This window comes from Neomonachus schauinslandi, chromosome 16 (genome assembly GCF_002201575.2).
Source record: "Neomonachus schauinslandi chromosome 16, ASM220157v2, whole genome shotgun sequence".
Taxonomy (NCBI): domain Eukaryota; kingdom Metazoa; phylum Chordata; class Mammalia; order Carnivora; family Phocidae; genus Neomonachus; species Neomonachus schauinslandi.
The window spans coordinates 19,835,280-19,862,551 of record NC_058418.1 but is presented as its reverse complement, the minus strand read 5'-3'; the positions used below and the strand labels follow the sequence as shown (position 1 = coordinate 19,862,551).

General features: G+C 53.3%; 1 protein-coding gene across 1 annotated transcript in view; it reads right to left on the bottom strand.

The window, feature by feature from the left end:
• Nucleotides 1-10,694: 10,694 nt before the first annotated feature.
• The window catches only part of TSHZ3 (teashirt zinc finger homeobox 3), a 74,185-nt gene continuing 57,607 nt past the window's right edge, over nt 10,695-27,272 (bottom strand). The window contains exon 2 of the mRNA XM_021701069.2: nt 10,695-15,521. Within this exon, the coding sequence (XP_021556744.1) occupies nt 12,316-15,521 (3,206 nt within the window). The 3' untranslated portion in view covers nt 10,695-12,315. The remainder of the gene's footprint in view (nt 15,522-27,272) is intronic.

The window sequence follows — 27,272 nt, the reverse complement described above, 5'->3', positions numbered from 1 at the left end:
CTCAGGAGAGAAAACCCAAATGAAATTAATTTCCCGACCCCCTTTATCCATTCCTCAGGGCTAATTGATTGCAGTGTTGGCATGATGTCTTTCTTGGGCGAGTAAATGGGGCAGGGCAGGTGGCACTGGGAAGGGTGATGTGAGGTCATTCCCTACAAGGACCTTTGGGGTCCCAGCCCCTGCACCCAGCCATGGCTCAGCACCTTCTCTGCCCCCATCAGCCCTCCTGGGGGGACAGGGGCTGAAAATTCACCTCCATGTTCTCAACGGCAGTTGTGCCCACCTGGATTCTATTATAATCCATGTGGATCCTGACACTAACTTTATGACAGGGCATTTCTGCGGAGGAAGGACACATCTGCTCACACAAAGAAATGGCGGGGGTGGGTGGGGAGGGCAGGATGGAAGACGTCTGAGGCTGAGAGAGGAGTCCCTCCCCTCTTGGCATGCACAACCTTGCCACCCACTGCCCACTGCTACTCCCAGCAGCGAGCGTGAGGAGCCAGAAAGGCATAAAAGGCCAGCTGCTGGGGTGACCCATCCTGCTGGTCCAGGCAAGGTGTGCCCCGGGCCGGGGGTGGGACTTCCTGTGGGCGGGACTTCCTGTGCAGGGCCATTTCCGGCGGGATGTCATTCTGTGCGGCCCAGGAGGCGGCGGGGCTCTGCAGCGGCTCGCCAGGTTCCCGCGTCTCACGGTTCCTGCGGGTCCCCCCACTCGTTGTACTTCCCTCCCCTCTCAGCCAATCTCACTGTTTCTAGCCAGCAATGAGGCAATTAATGAGCTGTACAGAAGCCCTAAGTTATCTCTGGAACTAGATGGGTAATAAACACATAAATAAGTAAATAATTAAATAACTAAATAAAATAAAACGGATGAGTGAGGCATCCAGGGCTCCAGTCTCCCTGGAATAAGTAGCACTGGGTAGTGGAAACAGCCGGGGGGAAGGGGACGGCCTGAGCTCTAGAAGCAGCTCTGCGGCTGACATGGAGTGTTATCTTGGCCGAGTCACTCCCCCGGCTCATTGGGAGCCCTCCCACTGAGCCCAACAGGCCCCCAGGTTAATGCGTGCAGGAGTGTAGGGGCCAGACGGGAACGCGGGCGTTGGCGCAGCCAGGCGGCAGGTGCCGCCCAACTCCCTCCGCCCCTCCTCTGTACCTGCCAAGGGCTTCCTACTGCAAGACCCTGGGTCTCTAAGCCGGTGGGAGCACCGTCTTCCATGCCCCGGGAGCAGTGCTCAGCCAGGTTCAGACGGGAGTCAAGAATCCCCGTCTGCCTGACCCTCAGATGTGACCACTCTTAATTTCCTAGCACAGTCCTACAGAGCTTTCCAGCGTGCTCAAGTCCCATTGACCCCGCGGGCAGCCTGCTCCTTAATGCATCTGGAACTGGCTTCCTCTCCTTTCCTGTCTCACCACCCCCTGCCCCCCACCCCCTGGCTTCCACCTGTGCTTTCTGGGATCACCTGTCAACGGACCGGCCTCCACTCAAATTCTGGTCTCAGCCTCCACTTCCCGAGGAGCCTGGCCTACCAGACAAATAGGTGGAGATGGGGACCAACCTGAGAGCTGATGCTCCCCCTGAAATGGGCAGCCACGTGCTGTCACAGAGGAGTGTGGCCTCTAGAGATCTGTCTAAAATCTCCCAGTTTTCAAAATTTGGCAACGAATTAAAGTTTGGTTTGTTTTGTGTTTAAGTGTGGCTCACACCAGGCAATCTGCAGGTCATACTCAGTCCATAGGCCACATTTGACAACCTCTGCCAGCTAAACATTCTGTGTTCAGTTTAGGTACCAGAGATTCCAGCTTTCTAGAATTTACTTTCTAGTAAATTCTGGTCCGCAGCCATATCAGGGTCTAGGAAGTGCAACAGAAAGGACAAAAAGCCTTTGGGCAAAGAAGCCCCCCTCTCTGCAGGGTGCAGGGCCTCCAGCTGTACCTTAAGAAGAGAGTAGCCCAGAGCTTCCCAAGGTTAGCGGTGTCCAGGGACACTTCCAGCCCAAGGAAGATGAGACGCTGCCCACCCCGCCTTGTGCCCGCTACCAGGAGAAGCTGCCCCTAGGGGCCAGTGGCAATCCCATAGCTTGTCTTCTCACCAGGCTTATCCCCACTGCCCCCTGGAAAATTGAGATCCTTTATTTAGAGGAGCCACCTCCTGAGGAATCTGAGAACCTCACTGGAGCTCACCACCCCCTTGGCAAAGCTGAGGCTCTAGACATTACTCAAGATACAAAGAGAAACATCTACCAACCTGTAGACAGAGCCATCTGCATCCCAAACTTGAACCCTAAGTGTACGGCTTGAACCTGACCTTGCAACAGAGGAAGGACTGCAGCTTTGGGCCTAGAACCAAGTTGAGGTGAACCTTTGACACCCCCCCACCACCATGCTGAGCAGAATCACAGTTGTTGTCCAGGAAGGACCCAATCCTGGCCACCCAAAGTGCTGGCTCCCACCATGGTGACAGGAAGCTCCTTCCCCTCAAGGTCGCTGAGCAGAACCTATGAGCAGGTCATACCTTGAAGGGAAAACTGCCCAAGCATGAAGCTGAGACAGAGGGGTGGGGGGAGACAGGGAGAGAGAGACAGACAGACAGAGGTAGAAAGAGAGAGTGAGAGAGAGAGGGAGAAACTGAGGGAAACAGAGGTGGGGGGAGAGACAGAGATAGAGACAGACAGAGAGGGAGAGAAAAACAGAGATAGAGACAGAGAAACAGAGAGACAGGGAGGGAGAGCTTCCTGGGATATCACTGAAGCACCTATGTCCAGCAGTTGCTGACGCCACTCTGCTCGGACTTCACGTACCTGGGCCACACTTCCTTTCTTCGCTTGAGATCCTGAACCGATTCTTGCCAACAGCATCTCGACAAGCACTCCTGACCCCCAAGCCTGGGAAGGAAGGGGCGCCCTGTGCGTTACAAGTTCCGGAAGGCAGCAGGAGGGACCCACCACCACGGCCCGTGCGTGGACTTCAGGGAGCCCACGGACCCTGTCATTAAGCCAATGAATAGATGTGCCCATAAGCACTTTGCAAGCCCTATGTGGTCCAGAAACTGTGGAAGAAATCCTAGAAAGACCCCCACGTGAGAAACACTGGAATGGATAAAGAAAACATCGATGGGCCCAGTAGTGCTTAATTTCAGGTGATCCAGTGGGTGCTTCTCAGGAGGTGACAGGCTAAGGCCATTGGCCTCAACATCTCTAGGCATAGCCAGAAGGTAGCCAAGCCACCGGCCTTCCGGTGGTTTCTCACAAAGAGGGGCCGTAGCCTCCCATGCTCTCCTCTCCCTGCCATCTCCAAACTTACCTGACCCTCAAGGTCCAGCCCAGGCCTGCCTCGCCAAAGACAGGCTCCCTGCCAGGGCACCTCATGTTTCAGGGACTGAGCTTTGTAATCCCACTTTGTTTGCTGCCCATCTTCATTCTTACTCGGACGTTTGACATTTATTTGTCACTACTATTTTGTCTGCTTTCTCCAGCTTGGCTCCAAACTCACTCAAGTCCAGCGTGGGCCTTAGGCGCTTTTTCCCTTGCTCCTGGTGCTGGCCCGGGGGGGGGCGAGCTGCCCTCTGATCACGTGGGGAGGTGAAGGCTCAGCCCCACTGGGAATTGTGCTGGGTCCAAGGAGGCCTTACCAGTGCCCCACCTCATGTCTCAGGCACACAGAAGCTCCTCAGACCTTCTTTCAAGACAAATGGGTCCCCATGTTTAGGAAACCAACCCCTACTACTAAATGGGCCATGGTGCCAAAGTCCCTTACACAGACTGGGTAGTTAGGACTCTCTGGAGGTCTGGACACCCTCCGCCATCTGCTCCCAGAGCCTTCAGGGAGCCCTTGCCCCAGGCCCCCTGTCCTTCCCCTGCCCCACTCTGTCCTAGCCCTGTCTCTCCATGGTAGAGAGAGGGGCTAGCTTTCCAGTGGACGCCTCACATCTCCGCCTTGAGTCTATTTAGGGGAACGGATCCATCTCTTGTACAGCCTTGAGGGACCCCCACCCCCACCCCTGGATCAGATTCCTGCAGGAGTGGGGCTGGAGGGAGTCTAGAGAGCAGAGAAAGCAGCCCAGACCCCCAAGCACATTGTCGTTTGTGATCGTTTTTTCCAGATTATGTGCGGCCTTGTTGATCACGTGAATATTGACAACCTCTGAGAAGTCTATAATAAGAAGCTGGAGAAAGCATTTGAAGGCAGGTTCCATCTGTTCAATGGTCAGCCCTCGAGGAGTGCAGAGAAGGCAGAGGAGGGGGCTGCTTTCATATGCTCGTCCTCCCCTTCCCCACCCCTCAGGCCTGGGCCCACCCCGTGGCTCAGTTACCCCCCTGCCCTGGGAGAATCTGGGGTGTCGGGCAGCCCGTGATGAAGCTGCAGGCCCCTGAGTCCAGACACGCAGTCCCTGACTGAAACGCACCGGCCCCAGGTCAAACTCCTTCCAGAACCACAGCCCCCTTGGCAGTAAGGGATTGAGTGGCGGGGAAGCAGGCGACTGGGTTTATGCTCAGCCTGCCTTTCTAGTGTTTCTGCAAACAGGAGCCTGGCTGACTTTCCTGAGAGTGACAGTGTGCCCGGGGAAGGCGGCACCTTACACATAGCTCCCACAGCAACCCCCCAGCCGGCCTCCCTCCCCGGATGGCGAGGGTGAAAACCACGTGGGAGAAGGTCTTTGCTTCTTTGGGGGTGTCCAAACAGGAGGACGCCCTCTTATCTCAGCTGGGGGCCTCGAGCCACATCCCTGGCTCGGGAGGTGGCCAATCCCAGCAACTGCATCCACATGCCACTTCACCACGGAGAGGGGACAGCCGCATGGACCTCGGTTGGACAGGCACAGCGCCTCGGGCCTGGGGCTCGGCCTTCCCCGGGGAGGGGGCCAAGGGCTGCGGACGGGCCGGGCGGGGCGAGGACCGCGCCACATGTGTCCCCAGCCCAGCCACGCCGCCTCGGCCGCCGCCTCGCGGGTCCCCTCGCCAGCGGGCAAGCCTCCCTTCTCTCCCCCCGGCCACATCGACTTCCTTCTGAGGGCTGTCACTGCAGCCCTTCAAACCCATTTGACTGGGTTGGAGCACATCACACTGTCACCAACTCAGTTTTCATTAGGCGGCTGCTTCTCTGTTAGCCTAGCCAAGCAGAAGAACTCAAACACATGCACAAATTAAATCGACATCCAAACTCCACCAATATACAAAGCAATTTAAATGATATTCATTAGAGCGATGACAAGCCCTGATGAGGCTTTCAGGAGCCGGGTCCTTCAGCTTTTGCCGACTCGGTTTCATGGTCACTGAGGCGGAACTCCCGAGACTGTACCTCCATTTTTTTTTTTTTTTAAGCTAAGAAAATGACTCCTTCCTGACACACCTACCTCATTCTCTCTCTTCTCTCTCTCTTTTCCTCCCCGCTCTGTCGCCGTTTGGCCGGCCCTGGCTTCCGGACCCAGGTATCGTCCTGAACCGGGGAGCCACATAAAGGAAAAAGGCAGCCAGTCTGACTTCTTTTTTCCATAAATGCTCCAATTAAAACAGATTTCAGTTTCTCGTAATTTCATTTCACTTGGCCTGGGAGATCTCTAACTCACAATTATGACGGTCGTAAATGTGTCCCTGGAATCCTGCGGTGGGAAGAAAAAAAAAAAAAAGTAATGGAAGTGAGATGTTGAAACGCACTAATTTTTAAAATGTAAACCCCCCCTAAATTTAAAAAGTCGTTTCCAAAGTCTTATTTATATATTTTAAATTTTAAAGAGAGAGCAGGATGGACCCCCGCTCCCCCACCCCCGCTGCGGCTACCTGGGACTACAGCAGAGGAGCTGGGTTCCCGGTGGGGTCACGGGACTCGGGGTCCTCATGCGTGGGGGCTAGGAGCCGGGCCAGCCTCCCAGCCATGTCTGAGTCCCCAAGCCCCAGAGAAGGATTCAAGTCCACTTGGGCAAAGAGAGCAGAGCAAGGACTGCACGGGATTGTTCGCCAGCTAAGGGCAGAGCAAGGTCACGGCCACATCCATCAGATCTCTGGGCTTCGGAGTTTGCAGCCCAGATAATATCCACAGCAGGGGGGATGATCAGCAACTTCATACACTGATGCCTGCACTTCTGTTTATAATTTTATGCTCAAGGTTAATTATGTGTGTCCTTGGCTTTGATCAGAGATATTAGCACGTGAGAATGTTGCCTGCGCCCATACTGGCAAAGGAAGGATTCTTAGAAATACCCAGGACTGGAGGCACACTTTCATCTTCAAGCCATGAGCTCTTCCCTACTTGGGAAAACCAGCACTGTCCAAACCAACTTTCTGTGAGGACGGGAGCGTTCCGTATCTGGGCTGCCCCCCCAAAGTGTAACCACTAGCCACATGTGGCTACTGAGTGCTTGGAATGTGGTTGGTATGACTGAAGAACTCAGCTTTTCATTGTATTCAACTTAAATTTGAGTAGGGCTGGTGGCCCCCGTATTGCACAGCACGGGTTAGACAGTAAAGAACAGGGTATCCTAACGCCTGAGTGGCTAATTGTGGACGTTAATCTCTGGAAAGAGGTCACCTTGCTTATCATCATTATCATCAGGAATGATTTATTAAGGATATATTAGTGCATGACATTATATAAAGGTGGTGGAGAAGCAGTTCCTCTGATCTTCTATCATTGGGATTTAATTTTGAAAACACCTGGCTCTTTGGACCAGGGGTAGGGCCCGGAGCCCCGAATGCGGAGCCTCAAGAAGCCACTAACTTTGCTTCAGATCACTCCTGATGTCCAAAGCTGTGGCCTGACCGAGTCACCATCTGTCTGTCCGGACATCACGGACCGTCAGGCCACGGACCGACAATTTGGCCCATCCGTTGTCTTGGCAGGGCAGGGAACACGGTCCCAAATCAAAGGTGCTTTGGGATGAACTGCCAAAGCCCACCCAGGACAGGGTTTGCTTGCCTTTTAAATCGTCCTGGGGATGGCCTCCTGGCAAATCCTTGGGGAGAGAAAAATGGTGCCTCTGAGTCCAGCAGCATCTCCCTCCTGCTTGGAGAAACCCAATGGAGTGCGAGGAAAATCAAGCCCGTCCCTGGAAACAAAACCCTGTGGTGGACCGCTCCTCCGCACTGACATGGGGGGTCCGGCCCTCGGCTGCCACAACGTTGCCACACCACGCACGCGAAGGTGGGGCTTGTCGGAAAGGAGCTTTTCTTCCCAGAAGCTTTATGCTGAGAGACAGAGCTGAAGCCTTCCCCGAAGGAGTGAGATTGTTCCCGAAGCTAACTATAGCATATTTTGCAAAGGCCAGCGCGCCCTGGAATTGCGTGGGCACACAGGCACGAGTACCTTTTCCGTGGCTCCGGAGGTCAGCTGCAGGCTGAAAGGCATCGACTGGCACGGGGTCCCACGGGAAATGCATTTTCAGGTTTCCTTTTGCCAAAGATTACACGTGCTTACTAATAAATCCCTAGGGAGAAAAAAGGTTAGTGTTTCTATTACCAAAAGAATAACTATCTGGCAGAGTAAAAATGGTAATTTCTCCATTAGCTAAAAGGATAATAGCTATTATTTTAAAGTTAAAGTATTTATTATTAAAGAGTGGCGCTGGGGTTCGTGTGTTTTCATTTTTATGATTGCTTCCTATAATACAAAGCGTATTGTTTTTGTGCTAAATAGTCAACAGAATAAAATGCCATTGCAATTTTCCAATTTCAAAAGAACTTCACAGATGAATTTGAAAAAATAAAATCATTTATTTATTTATTTTTCTTTCTTTCCTATTCGATGACTTAGAAATCTCTGGAGACAACAGTTTTAACACCGGATTTGCAAAATGCAGCCTTGCTTCCCATCAGCTCCCGTCCTTCTCCACTGTCAGGGTTCTGCTCTCAAGAAGGTGCTCAGCTCTCCCCAGCACTGGGAATAGGTAATAGGGCCCCCTTCCTCTGCAGTATTTTTTGGTCACCAGGCCTTGTGGCACGGTCGGTGGTCAGGGGTTGGGGGCAGGGAAGTTGACCTAGCTGGAGTGGTCTGAACTTGAGAAAAGGAATCAGGACCACAGCCCTGAATTCTGCTGGGGAGGTTCACACTTCCACCTGAGCAGAACACCCTGGGGAGAGGCGCCTCTTTGGTGGCTATCAATATATATATATATATATATATATATAAAAAAAAATATTTATATTTTTTTTTTTTTTTTTTTCCTTTTGCAGAATGAAAATAGAACGGAGATGCCAGGGAGATCTGGGTCCTCATCATAACCAACCCTCTCTAACTATGTACGATTTTGGTTAATTATAGAATTCTTGCTGCCTAAAACTTAAAGATACATCACTGATATTTTTGCTAAATGTTGACTGCAGCGAATAGCTAAGATGTGGCATATTGATTTCTTGTTGTGAAGTGAGCTGTTCAAGCTCCATTTAAGATTTTCATCTTGCATGTAGCCCTGAGCACATCATAGCACCATAAATTAGTTAAATTGCACATTTATCACAAATGTTATTTTAAGATACTGTGTAAATGTGATGGCTGGAAGATATACAGTAGGACTGCAACAAGCCTGGGCTTGGGCGGGGTGAGGTCGGGGTCACCTACACACCTGTGATTAAAACCTCCCTCACTTGGCACCGTCCCTCCTCCTCCCAGGGCCCGTTTAAAGACCTGACTGGGAGGCCCCATCCCTTCCCATACTCGCATTCTCTACCAGCACCAGCCTCAGGAGAACCAGCGCACAACTACGGGAGATTCAGCATGCCGCTTTAGATCGGCCCGTTTTATCTCCAGACAATCGGGGTCATTCTGGGCTGGGAATGGAAGGCTCTTCCGGGCAGTGGCCCACTCTCTGGCCACGAGAGGGTGCGGTGACCTCCAGAGTAAATGGCCGTACGTTTCCAAATGGGGTGAGGCCCTAGCCAGTCATACTCACCTCCTCCCAGGACGCACGGTCTGGGGGACTGTCCCTAGGCCAAATTAGGTCTGTGTTCATGACTAGGGCCTTCAACTCCCCGGCTGACTGTGTTTCTTCCTGAGGTAACACTAATTCCTGGGCCCCGTTCCTGCGAGCATCCTTTTCAGGTGCCGAGCTCCAGGTGCCCAACGGGCGAGATCACCTGGTACCCGCCTTGGCTCTAAACCCTCACTTCCACACCCAAAGTGAAAAAGCCTGAAGATAATCCTGGGGTGGGGTGAGGAAGAGATGGGCAGAGTATTGGGTTCTTCTCCCAAACTGTAAAGTGGGGGGGCGGGCACCCTCACTTGCACAAATCCTATCTCCCTTCAAGCCACATGGGCCTGGTGGTGATGGAAGTGTTGTCAGTTTAATCTGTTAGACGCAGGACTTTGGATTCTAATAAACCGATGCTATATTTAACCTGTGAAAAATTCAAGAGTGGAAATCTGGGCTCCAGGATGTGAAGATGCGGGAGGCACGGGAGGGAGGGTGCTGTCCCCTGAGCCGGGTTCCAGGGGGAGCTGGTCCCCCACCCCGCCCCCGGGGAGGAATGCATTGTGTGCCACACTCCTCCCAGGTAAAGGCCCACGGGGCACACCACTACTCAGAGAGGGACCAGGCCCGCGGAGGAGCCGGGGAAGGAGCCAGGCCCGCCGCCCAGAAGGGAAAGCCCGCTGCGCCCCGCCTGCAGACGCAGCGCAATTGTGTAGCTAGATCACCAGGCACGAGCAGAGCCAGCACGGTGCTCCCGATTTGCCAAAAACCCGTCTGAAACTCTAGTGAGGGTCTCTCTAAAAACTCGCAGAGACATTGATTGCCGAGAGAAAAGTAGAGCAGACAGAAATTTGGGATTCATCTTGACAAAAGGGGCAGGGATGAAACGGGAAGAAACGTAGGCGTGTTGCCGAACATCTCTGAAAGGGTTTAATTTAAATTTTTAATAAAAGAGTATTTTTTTTTTTAAGTTGAGGTGTTTCATGTATTATGTGGATGTAATACATCTCTCATTTGTATAATTCTAGGTTAGGAGCTCTGATTCTGCATAACTGCGAGAGTAGTTTGAATGTAGTAATAAAGGTATTTTACAATTTTACATGATGTTCCCAGCGTTTTGTTGGCATGATTTGCCAGGGCTAATAAAAGCTTGTGATTATCATATAAATGCTCTCCCCACTCCTCCCGTGTGTGGGTTCAGTCCCACCCCGACCCCCGACTCCCCACCGCCACCCTGCACCTCCTTATCTGGGCACAGCAGAGAGCAAGTTCTGGTCCCAGAGTCCACCTTCCCGGCGTGGCTCTGTTTCCTGCTCCGTGAAAAGCCCGAATCCACAGGAAGGAACCGCCCTGCACCGAGTCTGAGTCTTCCCCACACCTGCCTCCTGCAGGGCTCAGGGCCCTGACTCCTCACGCACGTCCCGGAGGGAGACCAAACCCCTGGCCCCCAAGCGCGCGGGTCGCCAGGGGTGTGACCCGAAGCTCCGCTCCCGAATAAGTTTCTAACACCGCCTTCGCAGAGAGAAGCCAACCTCACGCGAAAGTCTTCCTTTCTCTAACGTTCTCTTCTCAGGGAAAATTCTGTCCACGCAGGCTCTGCAAAGGGGGCTCCCTGCTCTCCAGACACCAAAGTTCACTAAAACTCCCCTGATTTACGGGCAGCTTCCGACTGCCAGCACCTGGCAGACACAGCAACCGACTCAGTCATAAACAGATCGCATACAATTTAATTTTAATGTGCTCGTTAGTCGTAGCACATTTCAGACAGAATTGTGAACGCAACACAAAATTATAGCAAAAAGACAATTTTAATGCTGCCGTAGAAAAAAGGGTTATATGAAGAGTCACATAATGGTGGTTCATTGTCAACAACAAAACAGGGCACAGAGTATGTTACAGTGTCTGTGCTGTTTACATGCCAATATTTTATACATAGGTTCTCATATGGTGTCAGCTGTCAGTTACTTCTGCAAATTAACTGCCAAAAATGGAGAAGAACAGAATCACTTGGAGAGCCGGTAACCACGGGTTACCTTTCATAAGCCTAAAGATAAAGCTGCAGTGTGGGATCTTGGGAGAATAATTAGGAAGAACAAAACAGAAAGTTACCAATCGAAATAAAAAGGCATCCTACAGTATGGAATAGCAACCAAGAGGGCTTATAAATAAGTGAAAGAGGTTGTATGACAGAATGCCTCATGACTTTTAAGCAAAGTATTACAGTACAAACATTTTAAAGGCTTTATCAATGCTTAGGAGATACAGTACGACTTCTTTTTGTTGCTGTTGCTCTTTTTTTTTTTTCCTTTTCAAATAGACTTAACCCTTTGAGCACTGAGTTTATTTTGCGCGTTCTTTGACTTCTAATAAATACCTTTAAAAATCATGTGCAAAATAGTTATGATGCCCGCCATGGATGTCTGTTTCCTGGCCTCGCGTATTCAGACTGCTCAAAACAAATGATAATATGATGCTAATAAATATGTATAATTTAAACATGAACCTCTATCAATATAGATGTACTGTATAGCAAAACAAACAATCATACTTTGCTTTCAGATAATGTTTCTGTATACTTTATAAATGCTATCTGTGGTATCTTCTGTATAATTTACAATGTTTGCATGTAAAAAAAACATAAACAAACAAACCCATAGACCTTAAAAAAAAAAAAGAAAAGAAAAGAAAAAAGAAATATACACTATACATAGGCACGGCTTATGCCCGGAGCATGGCAGGTACATAAAACACTGTTGCTATAAATGCAGGAAAAAAGGTCATTTAAACCACAATCACATTTTTCATAAGAGAGTCTGAAATCTATACAATATATACATCTATGTTTCAATGTGAAAATAATATTCTTTTAAATTTCAAGGCGTGTTATACCCCTGCAGACCTGCATAAATGGAGGTTCATATTATTAATTTTAACTAAGCTGGTAAGGAGTTTAAAAAACAGAGCTTCATACATTATTATTATTTTATTTTATTTTTTAACCAAATTAATGCAAAAGTGCTTCAAAGTACTCAGAGGGCTAAAGATGAAAGGGTGAGAAATGCCAGCGCACTCGAGCCGCGTGGAAAAAGTGTGCCCGATTTCATTATAAATGCTTAATTAAACTGTCTGTTAATGCATGCAGCTTGAAGCATCGGGGGGATGCTCACAACTAAATCCCATTTACACAAAGTTCCAAACACTTAACCACTGCGTTTTAACCTTCATATTTTACCAGTAACAACAGCTGATTATGCACCTCTATTAAACACTGTACAGTTCTACAAAACAGTCCAGCCCAGAGTGATTCTCCACAGTTAAAATAAGAACATGTGCCAAGAACAAGACAGAGGGGCCTTAAGGTGCCTGCAACAGTTTCCCTCAAAGCAAATTACAGTCATTTTAATCGAAAGCGAATGCTACTGCTTCTCTAACTCAGAAACGTAGAGAAGGTGGTCTTCTGGGGACTTCCCGTGTGTTTTGCTAAGGTGAAGTTTAACCGCATGCTTGCTCGCAAAGGTCCGATTGCAAAGTTTGCACTGGTAGGAGGTCCCCAGGTCCTCCTCGGGGGAGGACGTCACCAACTTTTCTGAGGGCGACTTGGTTTGTGCTATCTGATTATTAATCTGTTCGGTGGACAGTTTGGACAAGTCCCGTAGCCGGAAGCCCAGGTGTGACTCGAGGTGACTGATGTACGTGGAAGGAGTCCTGATTTGTGACGCACAGTCATTGCAAAAGAACACGGGGTGGCCGGTGTCCAAGTTTTTGAGGAACTTTGTTCCACCTGTCCTTCGCAGCTGGTACTTCACGTTGGCCAGCCAGTGGCTGATGGTGGTCATGGAGAGCCCGGTGAACCTCGAGATGTGCATGCGCTCCTGGGGGCTCAGGTCTGACATGATGTACTTCCCCTCGGAGGTCTGCCGGAGGCTGGCGGCAAACTGGGCCTGGAGGATCAGCAGGTGCTGGGGGTTCCAGTTTGACTGGCGGCCCTTCCTTTTCTGCGCGGGCGTCGCCTCCTCGGCCTCCTCCAACGTGGCCCCGTCAATGTCAGACTTCTCGGAGATGCTGGAAGGAGTGGAGGACTTTGACGTGTGGCTCTCTGTCAAGTTCTTCAGCATATCGGATATATCTGACAAAGCGTTCTCGCGTAACGGCGAGTTTGACATGAATGATACGACGGCAGATGTCTTCGCCGTTGTCATGGTGGATGAGGAGGTTGCCGGGGACGTGGACGTGGGTGACAAAAGCACTGAACCCAAAGAGCAGCCCTTGTCACTCTTCCCTTTCGTCAAGTCGATGGGCTGGTCGTTGTTGACGTGGTAGAAATAGCGGTCGAGGTGGTCCGCCTTCTTGGACTGCAGGGGCGGCGGCGTGGCCACGGCCGCCTTCTCGGCCAGGCTATTGCTCATCTTGAAAAGCATGCTCATGGGGTCGAGGGCAGGCAGGGAGGGCTTGGCGGCCTTGCCCAGGTGAATGTTCATGACCGACTGGAGGGCGCTCAGAGGGTTCACGAAAGGCTGTTCGGGAGGGTGGTCAGTGATGATGGCCGTGCTACTGTTGAGGCTGCTGCTCATGGGCTTCACCAGCTCCTTGCCGTTCTCCACCGGCTCGGCCGGGGGGCTCCCCTCCTTGCACCCGTCCCGCTGGGGGCTGGGGCTGCCCTCCTGGCTCTTGAAGCCCCCGTCGCTGGATGCCTCCATCTTGACGGGCTCACTGATGTCGCTGCTGCACGGGGACGGGGTGGCCCGCTTGGGCGGAGACAGCTTGCCCTCCGGCTCCTTCAGCTTCTCCTCCACTTTGGCCACTTTCTCCGTGACTTTCTTCACCAGCTCCTCCATGGCGTGAAAGTTGGTCTTGGGCATGGGCGAGGTCTGGCTGCTGGGCGGGGAGACCAGGGTCGGGTTTTTCGTGGGAGACCCGATCTCGCTGTTGCCAAACATGGGTTTCAGGGGCGTGCTCTTCCCCGAGGAGCCCAGGGACAGCTTCATCATGTTGGGGAGCTGGTAGGCGGCGTGGATGCTGGGGTAGCCCCCCCAGCTGGGGGTGCCGTTCTGGGCCTTGTTGATGGCGGACGTCACTGTGTTTTCCAGGGACTTGAGGATATCCAGGCCCCCCTTGGGGCTCTCCTCGAGGTCGTTCTCCGTCAAGTAGTGGTACTTGGAAGAGATGTCGTACTTCTCCTCTTCCTCGCCGGGCTTCTCCTTCTCCTTGGGCTTCTCGTCGGGAGCCACCTTCTCCTTGTCGACCTCCTTCTTGACCTCCACGCTCAGCTTCGGGGAGACGCTCGCGGGGGTGTGGGCGGGGGACGCGAAGGTGGTGGCGGCCAGGGGCACGGACTGCACCTTCTCGTCCAGCAGGGTGGTGATGGTGGGCGTGACGGGCGTCTCCATGAGGGGCTTGCCCTTCTTCATGGCCGAGTTGGTGACCTTGATGAAGTGGCCGGTGACCATCATGTGGGCGGTGAGCTCCTGCAGCGTGTCGTGGGAGCTGCCGCACTCCATGCACTTCAGGATCTGGGACTTGCGGGCTTCAAAGTGCCAGGCGTAGCTGGCCCCGTTCTGGTGGCCGTACCGGTTATTGGGCGTGATGTAGGGGTTGGAGTTCTTCTGCAGCACGTCGTTGGTCTCCGCCATCGCAGCCTTGGGGGTCCCGCCGGCGGAATCCGGGGAGCTGGGCAGCTCAAGCTCCAGCGAAGCCTTCTTGCGCGCGGCGGCGGGGAGGATTTTGGCTGCCACGGGCGTGACGGGTTCCTTCAGAGGCACTTTTTGGTAGTGTTTCGTTTTGATCATGTGCACACTCAGGTCCTGCAGGGACTCGAACGAGTGGCCGCAGTACATGCACTTCAGCACCTTCTGGGCGTCCTCCTTGCCCTCCATCTCCAGCAGGGAGCGCTTGCGGGGCTTGGACCAGCGCTTGGGGTTGTTGTTGTCCGTCTCGTGGTTGTCGTCGCGGTAGTGCCCCGTCTCGTTCATGTGCACGGTCAGCTCCACCAGCGTGTCGTAGGCGGCGCTGCAGTCCTTGCAGCGGAACTTGCTGGCGCCCGTGAAGATGGAGCCGTAGAGCTTGCTGCTCTGCCGGTACAGCTGCACGGTGCTGAAGAGGCTGGGCTCGGGCAGCACGCGGCCCTGCGGCACCTGCTGCAGCGTCCTGGCCACGGCGCTCTGGTGCCAGTCGAAGCTGCCGCTGCTGCTGCTGCTCGTGCTGCTGCTGCTGCTGCCGCCGCCGTTGTTCTTCTCGGACGAGGGCGGGTGCAGGCTGACGTGCAGGCTGGACCAGTAGGAGTTGGACAGGAAGTTGTTGTACACGGCCTTCATCTGCTCCAGGCTGTCCGACACGGCCGTGTCCTCCAGGGCAGCCGCCGCCTCCTTGCTCTCCTCCTCGTTCTTGACGGAGCCGCTCTCGAAGTCGGCCATGCGGTCGCTGGTCTCGCTGAGGTGGGACTCGCTGTCCATCTCGTGGCTGGAGAACTCGGCCGCCGGGGAGCTCTGGTAGCTGGGGCAGGCCTTGCTGAGCTCCTTCTCGGGGCACACGTACTTGGCCGAGGGCTCCCCATCTGCCGTGCTCTCCTCGGGCTCTAGGTCTTCTTCCACCAGGGCGGCAGCCTTGAGCTCGTCGGAAACGTAGGCTGCCGTGAGGGTGGGCGGGACGGGGAGGACCGAGATGGGGACAAGGAGGGAAAGGGAGAAAGACAGGGAGGGAGGGAGGGAGGAAGGAAGGAACGAAGGAAGGAAGGAAAAAAGGAACGAAGGAACGAAGGAAGGAAAGAAGGAAAGAAGGAAGGAAGGAAGGAAGGAAGGAAGGAAGGAAGGAAGGAAGGAAGGAACGAACGAAGGAAGGTAGGAAGGAAGGAACAAAGGAACGAAGGAAGGTAGGAAAGAAGGAACGAAGGAAGGAAGGAACGAACGAACGAAGGAATGAAGGAAGGAAGGAAAGAAGGAAGGAATGAAGGAACAAAGGAACGAAGGAAGGAACGAATGAAAGAAGGGAAAAAAAGAAAAAAAGAAAGCGTTAGTTAAGTGCTGAGCTTACCTAGGATATCTTCTCGACTCTCAGGAAAATGCCGCAAAGTCAACGGGCACGTGTATTTGTAAAATTAAATAGTTAAAATGTGGTGTTTCTTTGGAGCAAAAAAAAAAAAAAAATCTGCTCTTCAAACATAATTTGCCACCTATTCTTCTCAAGGGGCAACAGCTTGAAATTAAAACTAAATTTGAAATTAATGAAGCACATTCTGGAGGTGGCATTCATTTCTAAAGTAATAAATTACTTGTATCAACCTCAGAGACAGCAGTTCCTGTCTGTCAATTAATATGTCTTATGCTTCTCCTACCCCTAATGCGTTTCTTAACAGACAGATTCACAATTTAAATTAAGCAAGCATTTTTTACTCATTACATTTTTGAGGCTCAATCTTTAATAAATATAAAGTACGAAAACATCAATAAAATTTTTACGAAGTAAAAAGAAAGTACATCAATTGCAATAAATTAAAAACAAGGTTCTGTGGATTCTTTCTTTCTTTCTTTCTTTCTTTCTTTCTTTCTTTCTTTCTTTCTTTCTTTCTTTTTCTCTTTCTTTCTTCTGGAAAAGCAGGTCTCATAAAAGCTTACAGTAAGTTTTGCTGCCAGGGGATAGGCACTGGTTTGTTCCAGATGGGAGAGGAGACCCCGACCCAGCCCTGGCCCCGTCCTCTATGTGTACACTCAGCCACTTTCTCAGCCACCTGCACACACACCATCCATGCAGAATTATGTCAGAACAAGTTCAGGAAAATTGGTATGCGGTGCTCATTCCTGCTGTATAAATATATACAAGACCTTCCAGTGGACCTTACAAATGTCAAAGTGTTTGCTCTTTAGACTATTTTGTCAATATTTACTCAGCATAAGCTTCATGGGCATCCAACAGGGATCTTGTCTTTCTGGAAGCAGTGTAACTGGGGATGTAAATCCAGTGTGCACTTCCTGAGCAGGTGGAGGGCAGGGCTGAGCAGCTCTGGGTTCTAGAACAGGCACATCAAGAGACGCACAGCCAGGCGAACACTCGTGTTAATGGGAATAAACTTTTTGTGTTTTTTTTTGTGTGTGTGTGTGTTGTTGTTTTTCTTTCTTTCTTTCTTTTTCACTTCCTTGCATCCAGTGACTTAGGGTGCCCCTTACCGGACCTTGCCTAGTTGGGCTGGCTTGGTGAACAACCAGGCAAGGCCGGCCTTGTGGTGAGCAGCAATTTTAAGGCAGACAAAGGGGAAAAAAGGGACCACTTCCAGCCAGCTTCTCAATATGCCTGTGTCAGAAGGCCCCTGGCTGATGTGTTTGGTGGCCGGCATGGCTGCAGAGCTAACCGTCTGGCGGACCCAAACAAAACCAAACCCCAGACAAACTCTCAGAAAAGAAAAGGAAGCTTCATTTGTAGAATTGACTTCCACAGTTTTAAAGACTTGCCTCCTACCAATTTGACACCAGGGGGAAAAAAAAGTGAAATGACTCAAACAAATAAGATTCCCTGGAAGACACACAGACATTTCCCTTCCCTTGCTCTTCCATGCTGGTCGAGTGTGATTTTCTCCCATTTCTAAATCCCCCTTCGAGCGCCAAGAATTCTAAGCTGAGACAAGAGTAGCATCCCAACAGGTAAGTGGAGCTGGTGCCCCAGGGACACAGACGTGTGTGGGCCACCGCCGCAGGCCTACGCCAACAGCAAAGTGAGGGGCTGGTGTTTGGGCCACGGAACGCCCTTTACAAGCGGGCCAAGGAGAGGGCCCCGCTCAGCTCAGCTGACGTATGAGGTACCGGGGTGGGCCTCCAGTTTGAGGCCGTGCACTTGGAACACTGTGCTGACCAGGGGAGGCTCTTCTGCGGGCCAGGGTGGCTAAGGTGAATGCCTTGCTTGGGAAAGGAATAGGATAAGAAAAAAGATAAGATCTCCGTCTCTCCCGACAGCCTTCCTCAGCGGGAAGCGCATCCTGGAAGGTGGCTCTCAAACTCCAACAGGGCTGGCAGTTCTGGAGGGAGGGGAGCTGGTGAGGGGGGGCGGGTAGAGGGACCAAGAGTCACAGTTTGCCTGCAAGTGTCCCGGTGTGAGCAGGAAAGTCTTGCATCCCGAGAATCCTCTCGGACCCGGGCAAACCCGGGCGGCCGGTCGCTCTAGCCAGGGACGCACAGCATGAGCTGGTCAGAGTGTCCGGGGCGGGTCTGCATTTCTCTCGGAGAGGAGCTAGAGCAAGGCGATCGGGGGTTTAACCAGACACAGCCCACCATCTGCAGAGACGCCCCAGGTGCCCAGATGCATAATGTACCCATCCAAGGGCCTCCATTCTGAACATGGAAGGGAGGAGAAAACCACATGGCCTACGTCCCACCAGCTGAGATTCAAGGAAAAGCCTGGCCCCGTGGAAACAGAGCCCCTTCTCCCCTGAAGGTGGCCCTTTGAGCCACAGCCTGCAAAGTGAACCCACACTCTGGGCACTTTGCTCTCATTACGGCTCCCACGGAATTAAGTCTGCAAGAGGCCACGATCCAGAAATGGCCCGGCTGAAGCAGCTATGGGAGGATGCCGGGCAGCCAGAAGCAGCTGGGGTCAACGGTAGACACAGACGAGCCCGCTGTGGCATGCAGACCACCAGCTAAGAGAAAAATTTAGTGGCCCTGCCCGGCCACCTCCCACCCAGGAGCACGGGGCCCCCCCGGGGAAGCCTCAGCACAGTGCAGGGTGTGCATGGACCGTCCAGAGCACCCCCACAGGCACCTCACCTACCTGACCAGCTCCTGCCCCACGTGCGGCCCCCCCGATGCCCTCCAATACGCTGTAAATCACCCAGCCCGATCAGAATGCCACCAGTCTGATGACTGAAGAGGAAATTAATATTGAAAGAAAAGTAAGGCCAACCTCCCTGGTGGGAACAGAATCCTGCTCTGAGGAAAATTAAAAAGCTTCGGTGCTGAGAGGTGTTGGGTCCTGGGGAGACCTGGTGTCACCCCACACACCACCCCTGGCCTCGTCACGGTTTCTGAGGCTGCGGGTGAGCACACTTGCACACGGCCAAGACAGGGACGCCATCACATATATATATATACACACACACACACACCCCGCTGCTTCCTTTCCAGACCCGGCGGGGAGGACTATCTCCTTAGGCTGAGCCTCGGACTTCTGCCCGTCCGTCCTTCCCTCCACGTTAAAAGAAAGGCCAGAGCACGAATCGTTCTGCTACGTCTCGCGATCAGGGCACTCCTCCAAGAGTATCATGGCCACTCTCGTCACTAAACGTGGTGAGGGAGGGGCCGCACTGGCACACGGGGTTAAGAGAAGGAAAGGTGCATTCACTCCACAAATTCGAACTGAGGACCCATGCATGCCCGGAGAGGTGGTGCATGCTGAACCCTATATGGCGCTTCCTTCCTCTAGGCCTCAGTTTCCCCCTCCGTGTGAGACAGGGCATTGGATCAGTCGGCTCCTCCCCTGTCTCCTTCCTTACTTTACGGCTTTCCTGAGAAAGGGGTAAACTGAGGTAGAAACACGCTCACTCCTCCAAGCACGGGCTCCTTGTGAACACTCAGCCGAGGCATTTCTCAGTCCTTTCTTCTCCAGACTAAGGAGCAAAATCCCTGGTCTCCCGGACACTGGGACAGTTAATGCCCTGGTCAGGCAAGGAGGGGAGGGGAAACTGGGTGTCTCCAGTCAGTCAGAGGGGATAGTGGGACATCAACTGGGGGGCAGGTAGGCTGGGTGAGAAGCTGGTCTCTGTCCCCACCACACTGGCCTTCAGGGGCCTCTCCTCCCTCAGGGGCCAACGGCGGACACCATCCACTAGCCCGACCTGACAGTGAGTCATGCAGAGCCTCAGGGAACTTGGCCACTGTGACCAGTTATGCGAGTTCCTTGCCGCTATTTAACGTTCTATATGTTCTTATCTGAATTCTCCAAGGCAAGGACCCTGGTCCACATTGTCCCAGCTTTGCATGTAGTAGGTGAGCAACGGGTACTCACCATCTCCTTTGGAAAGAGAGTAGTTGGAGGTCAAATCCAGCAGCAAGAGGCTCGTTACCAGCCTTTGTAACAGGATCTGCCCCTCCTCCTGTTCCCTGGGCAGCCAGCAGCACCCGCCCTCTCCTCAGTGCGCCCCCGCTCCAGCCCCTCCCGTCTATTCTCCATGAAGGAGCCACCCGATCCTTATGTCCTTACTGATCAGCAGGCCAGTCAGGTTAACCCCCACACCAAACCTGCAACAAACAGCCTCGGTGACTTCCCATCTGGCTTGGAAGAAAGCTCAAATTCCTCAAAGCAACTCCGAAGTCCTCCCGTCTTGGCCCTGCTTCCTCCCCAGCCCAGCAGCTTCTAGAATGTGCCAAGAGGCCTCTCACCGTTCAGCGTGCACTGCTACCTCCTTGTGTGCGTCCACCCCAAGGCAGATGCACACAAGAGTAAGGTGAGCCAGTGCACCCCTCCCCAGGCCACGGGTGAGAGGGCTTCTCTGACCCCAGCTTTCACTCCCTTAGCATCCTCCCCCTTCTTGTTACAAGGCACACCACTGGAATCACCTGCTTATAGCCAGACGTTCCAGGACGCTCGAACAGACTGTCAGCTTCGTGTGGTCAGCAGCCCCCACCTCCCAGTGTCTGCTGCAACCTTACTGTCTGGCACACAGTAGCCACTCAACATATATCCATGGAATGAGTGAATGAATTAATGAATGAACGAACGAACGAACACCACAGATGACTTCTTCAAACCTCCTAATAGTTGCCCAAACATCTACATGGATCCAGACTCCGGCCAGTCTCAGAGCACAGCAGATGTGCTGGGGTCTGATCCAAATTCCCTCCTGGATCAGTTCCCTGTGTGTGTGACTACCTCAGGGGGAAGCGCCTCTGGGAAGGACAGACAGGATGACAGCCCCCACTCTGAGGAAGAGAGAAGGAGGCATGGCTGATGGTGATCTCCCTGCCCTGGAGCCACCCATATGGTGCCCACACCCAAATATCGCTCTCCAGGAATGCATTATCATGGTTCTTCACTCTTGAACAAATGAAACTGAAACTTTTGCTGCCGGCTCCGGTAGTGGGGGTGGGGGGCTCTCATTCAAACCAAGTCAACAGCTGCAGAGACTCAAAAGACACACGCGGGAGTGGAGGCCAGCAAGCCAGCGAGGGGCGGATGGGGGCCTCGTGTTTCATTTTTCCCCAAGTGGCCCAGCGGAAAAAGTTTCTCTCCAAGAGGTGAGCTCTTCCAGATCTGCTACCAGTGCTTCCCCACTCTCTCTCCCCGCAATGAAAAGCAAGCGCTTAAAGCAGCAACACAGCAATCCATCTCTCCATAGCTCAAGGCCAAGGGCATATTTGGGGGCAGGTGAATGAACTGCAGAACTGCATTCAGGCAGAACCAAAGGGGACTCTGGGGTAGAGACGCATGTTCATGTGACACCAAAGCTATCAGAATTACGAGAGCTCCCTGCAAGCTCCCATAGCCCGGTACCCCTGGAACGTCAAGGATGAAAACCAATGGTCGAACCTAATACGAGCTTGTCTATGAGCCGTTTTCCCATTCATTGCATTTGACCCTCTCCAAGGTCCCGGCAGGTGGACTGAATGATTCGTCGTCTATGCTGGAGGAAGCTGGAGTTCTGACAAGTTAGATGGAACACTCCCAAGCTCTCGGCTGTGACTCCACGGGAGTCAGTGCAGGTTTCCAGGGGATTTGACTCCATTCCTGGGGGAACCACACAGAAGGTGTGGAGCGCGGGCCGTGCTCCCAGGACATGGAGCAGCCTGCCACCTCACAGCCTTCCCTGGCTTCCTAATACCAGGGATTCCATGCCTGTCCCCGCAGGAGGGTCCCGAGTGCTCCCACCTCCTGAGACGTGGCCACGGGGACAATGGACATGTCCAAGGGGACGATGGATGTGTCCAAGGAGTGAAAAGCCAGATCATCGTGTAATCAGGTTGGGAGGTAGCCGCTCTCTCATTAATATTTATTATCGTCATTAACTAAACTCAACCACTAGGTAAAAAGAAATTAATACATTTGATATAAATATAAAAGAGTAAACGGGGGCATAATGGAACTCATTTCTGGGCAAGTGGGAATTACCTTCATCACACTGTTGGGAATCTCTCCCAAAAAGGAGGAGATGAAGGAGTTGAAGCGTCCCTCTGGGTCTGTGCTCTCCAGCCATGGGGGTTGGGGGCACGGCAGGGCTGCAGGGGGCACCGGCAGGCCGGGGGGCAGGAGGGAGAAGGCATGGCTGCCCCCTGCTCCCGGAGGCAATGTCACAGTGAACTGTCCTGCCAATCTGCACTTCTCCTGCGCTGCAAGGAAGGTTCGGAGGTAAGCCCTCCGTTTTCAAATTCCCGAGAGTCCTGGGAAAGGGGTTTTGCTTACGAAAGCTTCCTCAGATTCCCTTCCCGACCCCTCCCAGTAAGGGAGGCCCAGAGGAGTGCCTCCTGTTGTCCCTATAATCCTGTCATTCATCCTGGGCCTGGGCCTGGGCTGGACAGAGGGGAGCGGACGCAGGGGGAGGACAGACCCTGTCCAAGTCCGGAGTCCTGTGTTGAGAGGGGTGAGGAGAGGGAGATGGCGAGGAGCAGAGAGAGAACAACAGGAGAAAGATGGGGGAAGGAGAGAAGAAACCACTAGGAGTGGGGCTTGGGGGAGACAGAGACAGACAAAGACAGAGAAACAGAGATACGGGGAGAGACAAAGAGGAAGAGAGAGACACAGAGAGAGGAAGGGACAGAGGCCACCGAGGGAGTGGGAGGCGGGCAGGGAAGGGAAGAAAACCAGTGATGGACATCTGAGGAGAGACAGGCAGAAGAGATTACTCCAGAAGCGAGGGCGGAGGATGGTGAGTGCAGAGAGGGCCTGAGCTGGGAGTCCTGGTGCGGGGCTGGGTCGGACGGGGGCCGGGGGGCTGCCGTGGGTCAGTTCCAAGGCTGGAGGCTCAGGGCAGTGTCGGCCTCCCCTGAGCACTCAGATTTTCAAAGGACGCAAGGTCTTTTGTTTTTGTTTTTATTTTGTTTTTTAAGAACAATTTAACCAGCTGAGGAGGTGACCAAGAAGTTAACTGCTCAGCTGACCCTGGTGAGCAGAACACGTGGAAGGCCCACTTCTGCCCCAGAGCTAGCGTCCTACCTGGCCTGGAAGCGCTGGGGGGAGCAGGCCCCAGAGGCCGGGCCTCCGCAAACCCGAAGGGTTCCCTCCCAGGCCCTCGCGCGCGCAGGACCACCTCTGAGACTCGGAACTGCCCAGGTGGCAGGCCTGCGCCTGGACGGCGTGTGAAGAAGGCTGCAGGCTCAGGAACCCGGCCCTCCTGACCCCTTCCAGGGCAGCTGTGCAGCTGCCCTCACAGCCAAGTCCTCTCTCCCTGTTCCATACATCGAATTCAAGTTCAGTTTCGAGAAACCCAAAGCCCTAGCCCCCTGGTGAGGCCCTGAGTCCTCTCCCTGCATTAGGATATGCCTGGACCCGGTAACACACTGGGTCACCATGGGGTGGGGGGTGGTCTCGGCCACCTCTGGAGTCCCCCTCCCCCCACACCTGGGCCCAGGACAAAGCAGACTCCCAGTCATGACAGGGGACCACTGGGAAGCCCCGCCCCCGGGGAGAGCGGTCACTTGGGAGTCGGCCTGCTGATTTTGTTGGCGGTCCTGCGCTGCATGTTTTCCTGTTACAGTGAGGGACGTCACAGACAGCGAGACCGTGGGCCTTGGCTCCTGCTCTGCCACGTGCTGTTCCTGTGACCTTGAGGTTCCTCCCCGGGCATGGTGGGGGAGAAGGTGGGGAGCAGTTCCTGCCACACCCACCTCCCAGGTGTTTGTGAAGAAGCAAGGTCTCCCTGAGGAGTGACGGCATCAGGGCTATTCCAGGTTAAAGGGACTCTGCATTTAGAAGGAGGGCCCCACTGTCAAATAAATAAATAAAATCTTAAAAAAAAAAGTGGGCACCTGGGTGGCTCAGTCGTTAAGCGTCTGCCTTCGGCTCAGGTCATGATCCCAGGGTCCTGGGATCGAGTCCCGCATCGGGCTCCCTGCTCTGCAGGAAGCCTGCTTCTCCCTCTCCCACTCCCCCTGCTTGTGTTCCCTCTCTCGCTGTGTCTCTCTCTGTCAAATAAATAAATAAAATCTTTAAAAAAATAAAAAAAAAGGAGGGCCCCAGAGACCTGCAGGAACCACCCAGGGGCCTGCACCCGGGGGTGTGGGGTTCGGGTCCGACCTCTGGGCTGACTCATGCTCTTGCAAATGCAGGCTTCCTAGCTGATGGTCTCCCAGACCCCCAGATCTGCAGGCTGCCTTTTGGGAAAGGGGGGAAGGGGGGCCAGCAGAGCCCTGCTGGGTAAGAGCTCCCCACGCAGCACAGGCTCGGCTCCCCCTCCCCCTGGCCACCTTGTGGGCTGTGGAGAAGGAAGAAAGCCAGAGAGAAAGGAGAAGAAGAGGGAGAGAAATAAAGAGAAGGGAAGGTGGCAGAGGAAGGGACATCAGATGAGCATGCCCAAAACTAAAATCTCTGACCTAGCACGCCCGCTCCCCGCCCCACCAGGCCTGGGTCATCCTCAGGACTTCTGGGAAGGAAGCAGGCAGGGGTGGCCCCAAGCCTGGCTCACCCCACAGCTCTGCCCACTTCCACCTGACTCCAGATTCCCAGGCTCCCAGATCCGTGCGGGCGACGGTTAGACCAGACGCCCTTCACTCGGCGCCCGCACCAGCAGCTCTCTCCAGCCCCCAGCCACCTTCTCCCCGCTCGGCCCAGCCCCACATCACGTCAGCTTCTGCCCTGAGCTGCCTTCCTCTTTACGGGGAAAGAGCTCAACATCCCCAGAAAACCTCACCTAAGTCTCCCTCTGTTCGAAACACACCTAGAAAATCCAGGCAGATTGATCCATTTTACACAAGAATTTCTGTTCTGCAAAGGAAGCCCACAAAGTGCCCGGACCCTGTGCCCTCAGGGTTATTTTTACACAGATCTGTCTTCTGTGAGTGCAGCCGTGTCTGCAGCAACTACCCTGTCTGGTGCCACTGGATTTGGGGCCCTGAGTTATCCCCAGATATTGAGATCCCACAAAATGGGCTGCCGGGAGCCTGGAGGGTGAGGGGCAGGGACAGGCAGGGTGCCCAGGCTTGGGCCGGCAATGACAGAACACTTTCACCCTCAGGGAGCTCCCAGCACCCTGATACCCAGGGCTCCTGAGAGGGAAAACTCAGAATAGAGTGCATCCTGCTGTCTGCTGCCTGGGAGGGGGGCTCAAAGGAGCAGCCCTGATGTGGGACTTGCTTTCTGTGCCCAGAGAGGAAGAGACGGCAGGAGGAAGTGAGTGATGGGGGTTGGAGGGAGCTTAGTCAAATGCGCTGGGTAATACCAAGGTGGTCAGATTGAGCTGTGGGCCTCTGTTAGGGTACTAACGAGGCAACAGAGAGAGAAGATTGATTCCAGGGAGGGAGGAAGCGTGGCTTGGTACCCAGGAGGTCACAATCCAGCAGAGAACATGAGGTTTCTCCAGCCATCCACCTGGGCACCCAGTGTCACAAGGTATCACTCAAAGCATCTGCAGTGATGGAGGTCACAAGGCTCTGGGGACAAGGAGACATGGCACTCGTGGATGGCACCGGGTAGACCCAGAGGCCCTGCAGGCATCCCCGCTGGGCCCTGGGGCTTCCCAGGAACCAGGATAATCCCCCAAAGGGCTCAAGCTAGGCCAGGGGAACGAGGAGTGCATGGCCGGGCTCTGGGGGAAGGAAATGGTGGCTGAAGCGATAGTGGTCAGGAGTCCTCCAGAAGGCTGACCGCGTTGGGATGACAACCTCCCCTAGATTGATTGCTCTTCCCACTAGCAAGGTCAGGAATATTAATTTTGTACAAGTTAATTTGATGTAATGTGCAAGATGAACGCTTGTTCAGTTGGGTATCACTGTGCTAATAAAGCCTCGATACTCTCTTGCCAAGAAAAGCATGGCATTAGCTGATTGGTGCATAACGTCGGCGTGAATCAGGCAACGTCACCCTTCAGCGGAACCAGGGTGGCCAGGAGCTTCACAGGCTGCTGCTGATTCTTTAGGAGGCCAATGACAGCGAGGTCCCGGGGACACCTCCCAGCTGCTGGGAACCCCAGCATCTTCTGAAGCCTGAACACCCAGACCAAGGCCTATCCCTGTAGATGTGGCAGGGGGGCCTCCTGAAGCCACACGTGGTGCTTCCGCCCCAGGGTAAGAAACGCTGCTGAGGCTTCTCTCTGTGGATTCTTGTTGCAAGGAAAGCCTCATTCGGCTATCTCAGCAGCCCTTCTGAACAACCTCCCTCCCCTTCCCGAGACCTTCCCCTGCGGGAGAGGCGGGTCAGACAATGAGGAGGCCAGGAAGTTGGGGGGCTCCCCAAGATCAGCAAGGAAAGCGAGCTCCCTCAGCTCTAAGGTCACACTCCCCCCATTGCTTCTGGGGGGATATGCTCTGCGACAGTCTGGGCACCCACCCTGTTGCAAGAAAAAGCAAATGGATCAAAGACACAGGTTCAAAGCAATTGCCTCAGACAATAAAAAGTAAAAAAATACTCAGTTTGGGGACCCTCGGAGTCCCCTCTGTCCTCGGCTTCAAGCACACTTCATCCAAAGAAAAATCCTCTCACCTTGGTGGAATTTCAGACAGCAGCAAATAGGGCTTGGGTGAATTATTAGGGGCAAGGGATGTGCTCAGACTTCTCACATGGCACACATGAGCAATGGTCAATTTTGCTAATGGTGAAGAAGAATCATGCCTTACACACCTTCAGCTCTGGAGCATGGGATCTCCTGGAGGTCGGACATAGTGATCCTCACAGGATAGCTTGTGGTTCTCAATGAGGCAGCTACTAAACCAAGGAGAACTCTTGCCTATATGCTCACTCAGTGATCTCAAAACCTGGGGAAACCACAGTTGAGAACAGGGCAATAGGTTAAGGAAATTTTAGGTAGTCCTTATGATGGGCCTCTTCAAAGTGGGCTATAATGTACAACTCAAATTCTTGCTGGGCCTTATTGGCTGTTCTTCATGGCACCAAAAGATCTGTATCCAGGAAGAAGGTAAATGGATGGCTTCCATGAAAGAGGAATGAAGACTTACATGGAAGAGGAGTCAACTGATTCATGCAACTGATCTCTCCACCCACCCATCCACCCATGCACCCATCCACCTATCCGTCCACCCATCCATCTACCTGTCCATCCATCCATCCATCCATCCGTCCATCCATCCGTCCATCCGTCCATCCATCCATCCATCCATCCATCCATCCATCCGTCCATCCGTCCATCCGTCCATCCGTCCGTCCGTCCGTCCGTCCGTCCGTCCGTCCATCCATCCATCCATCCATCCGTCTGTCCGTCCGTCCGTCCGTCCATCCATCCATCCATCCATCC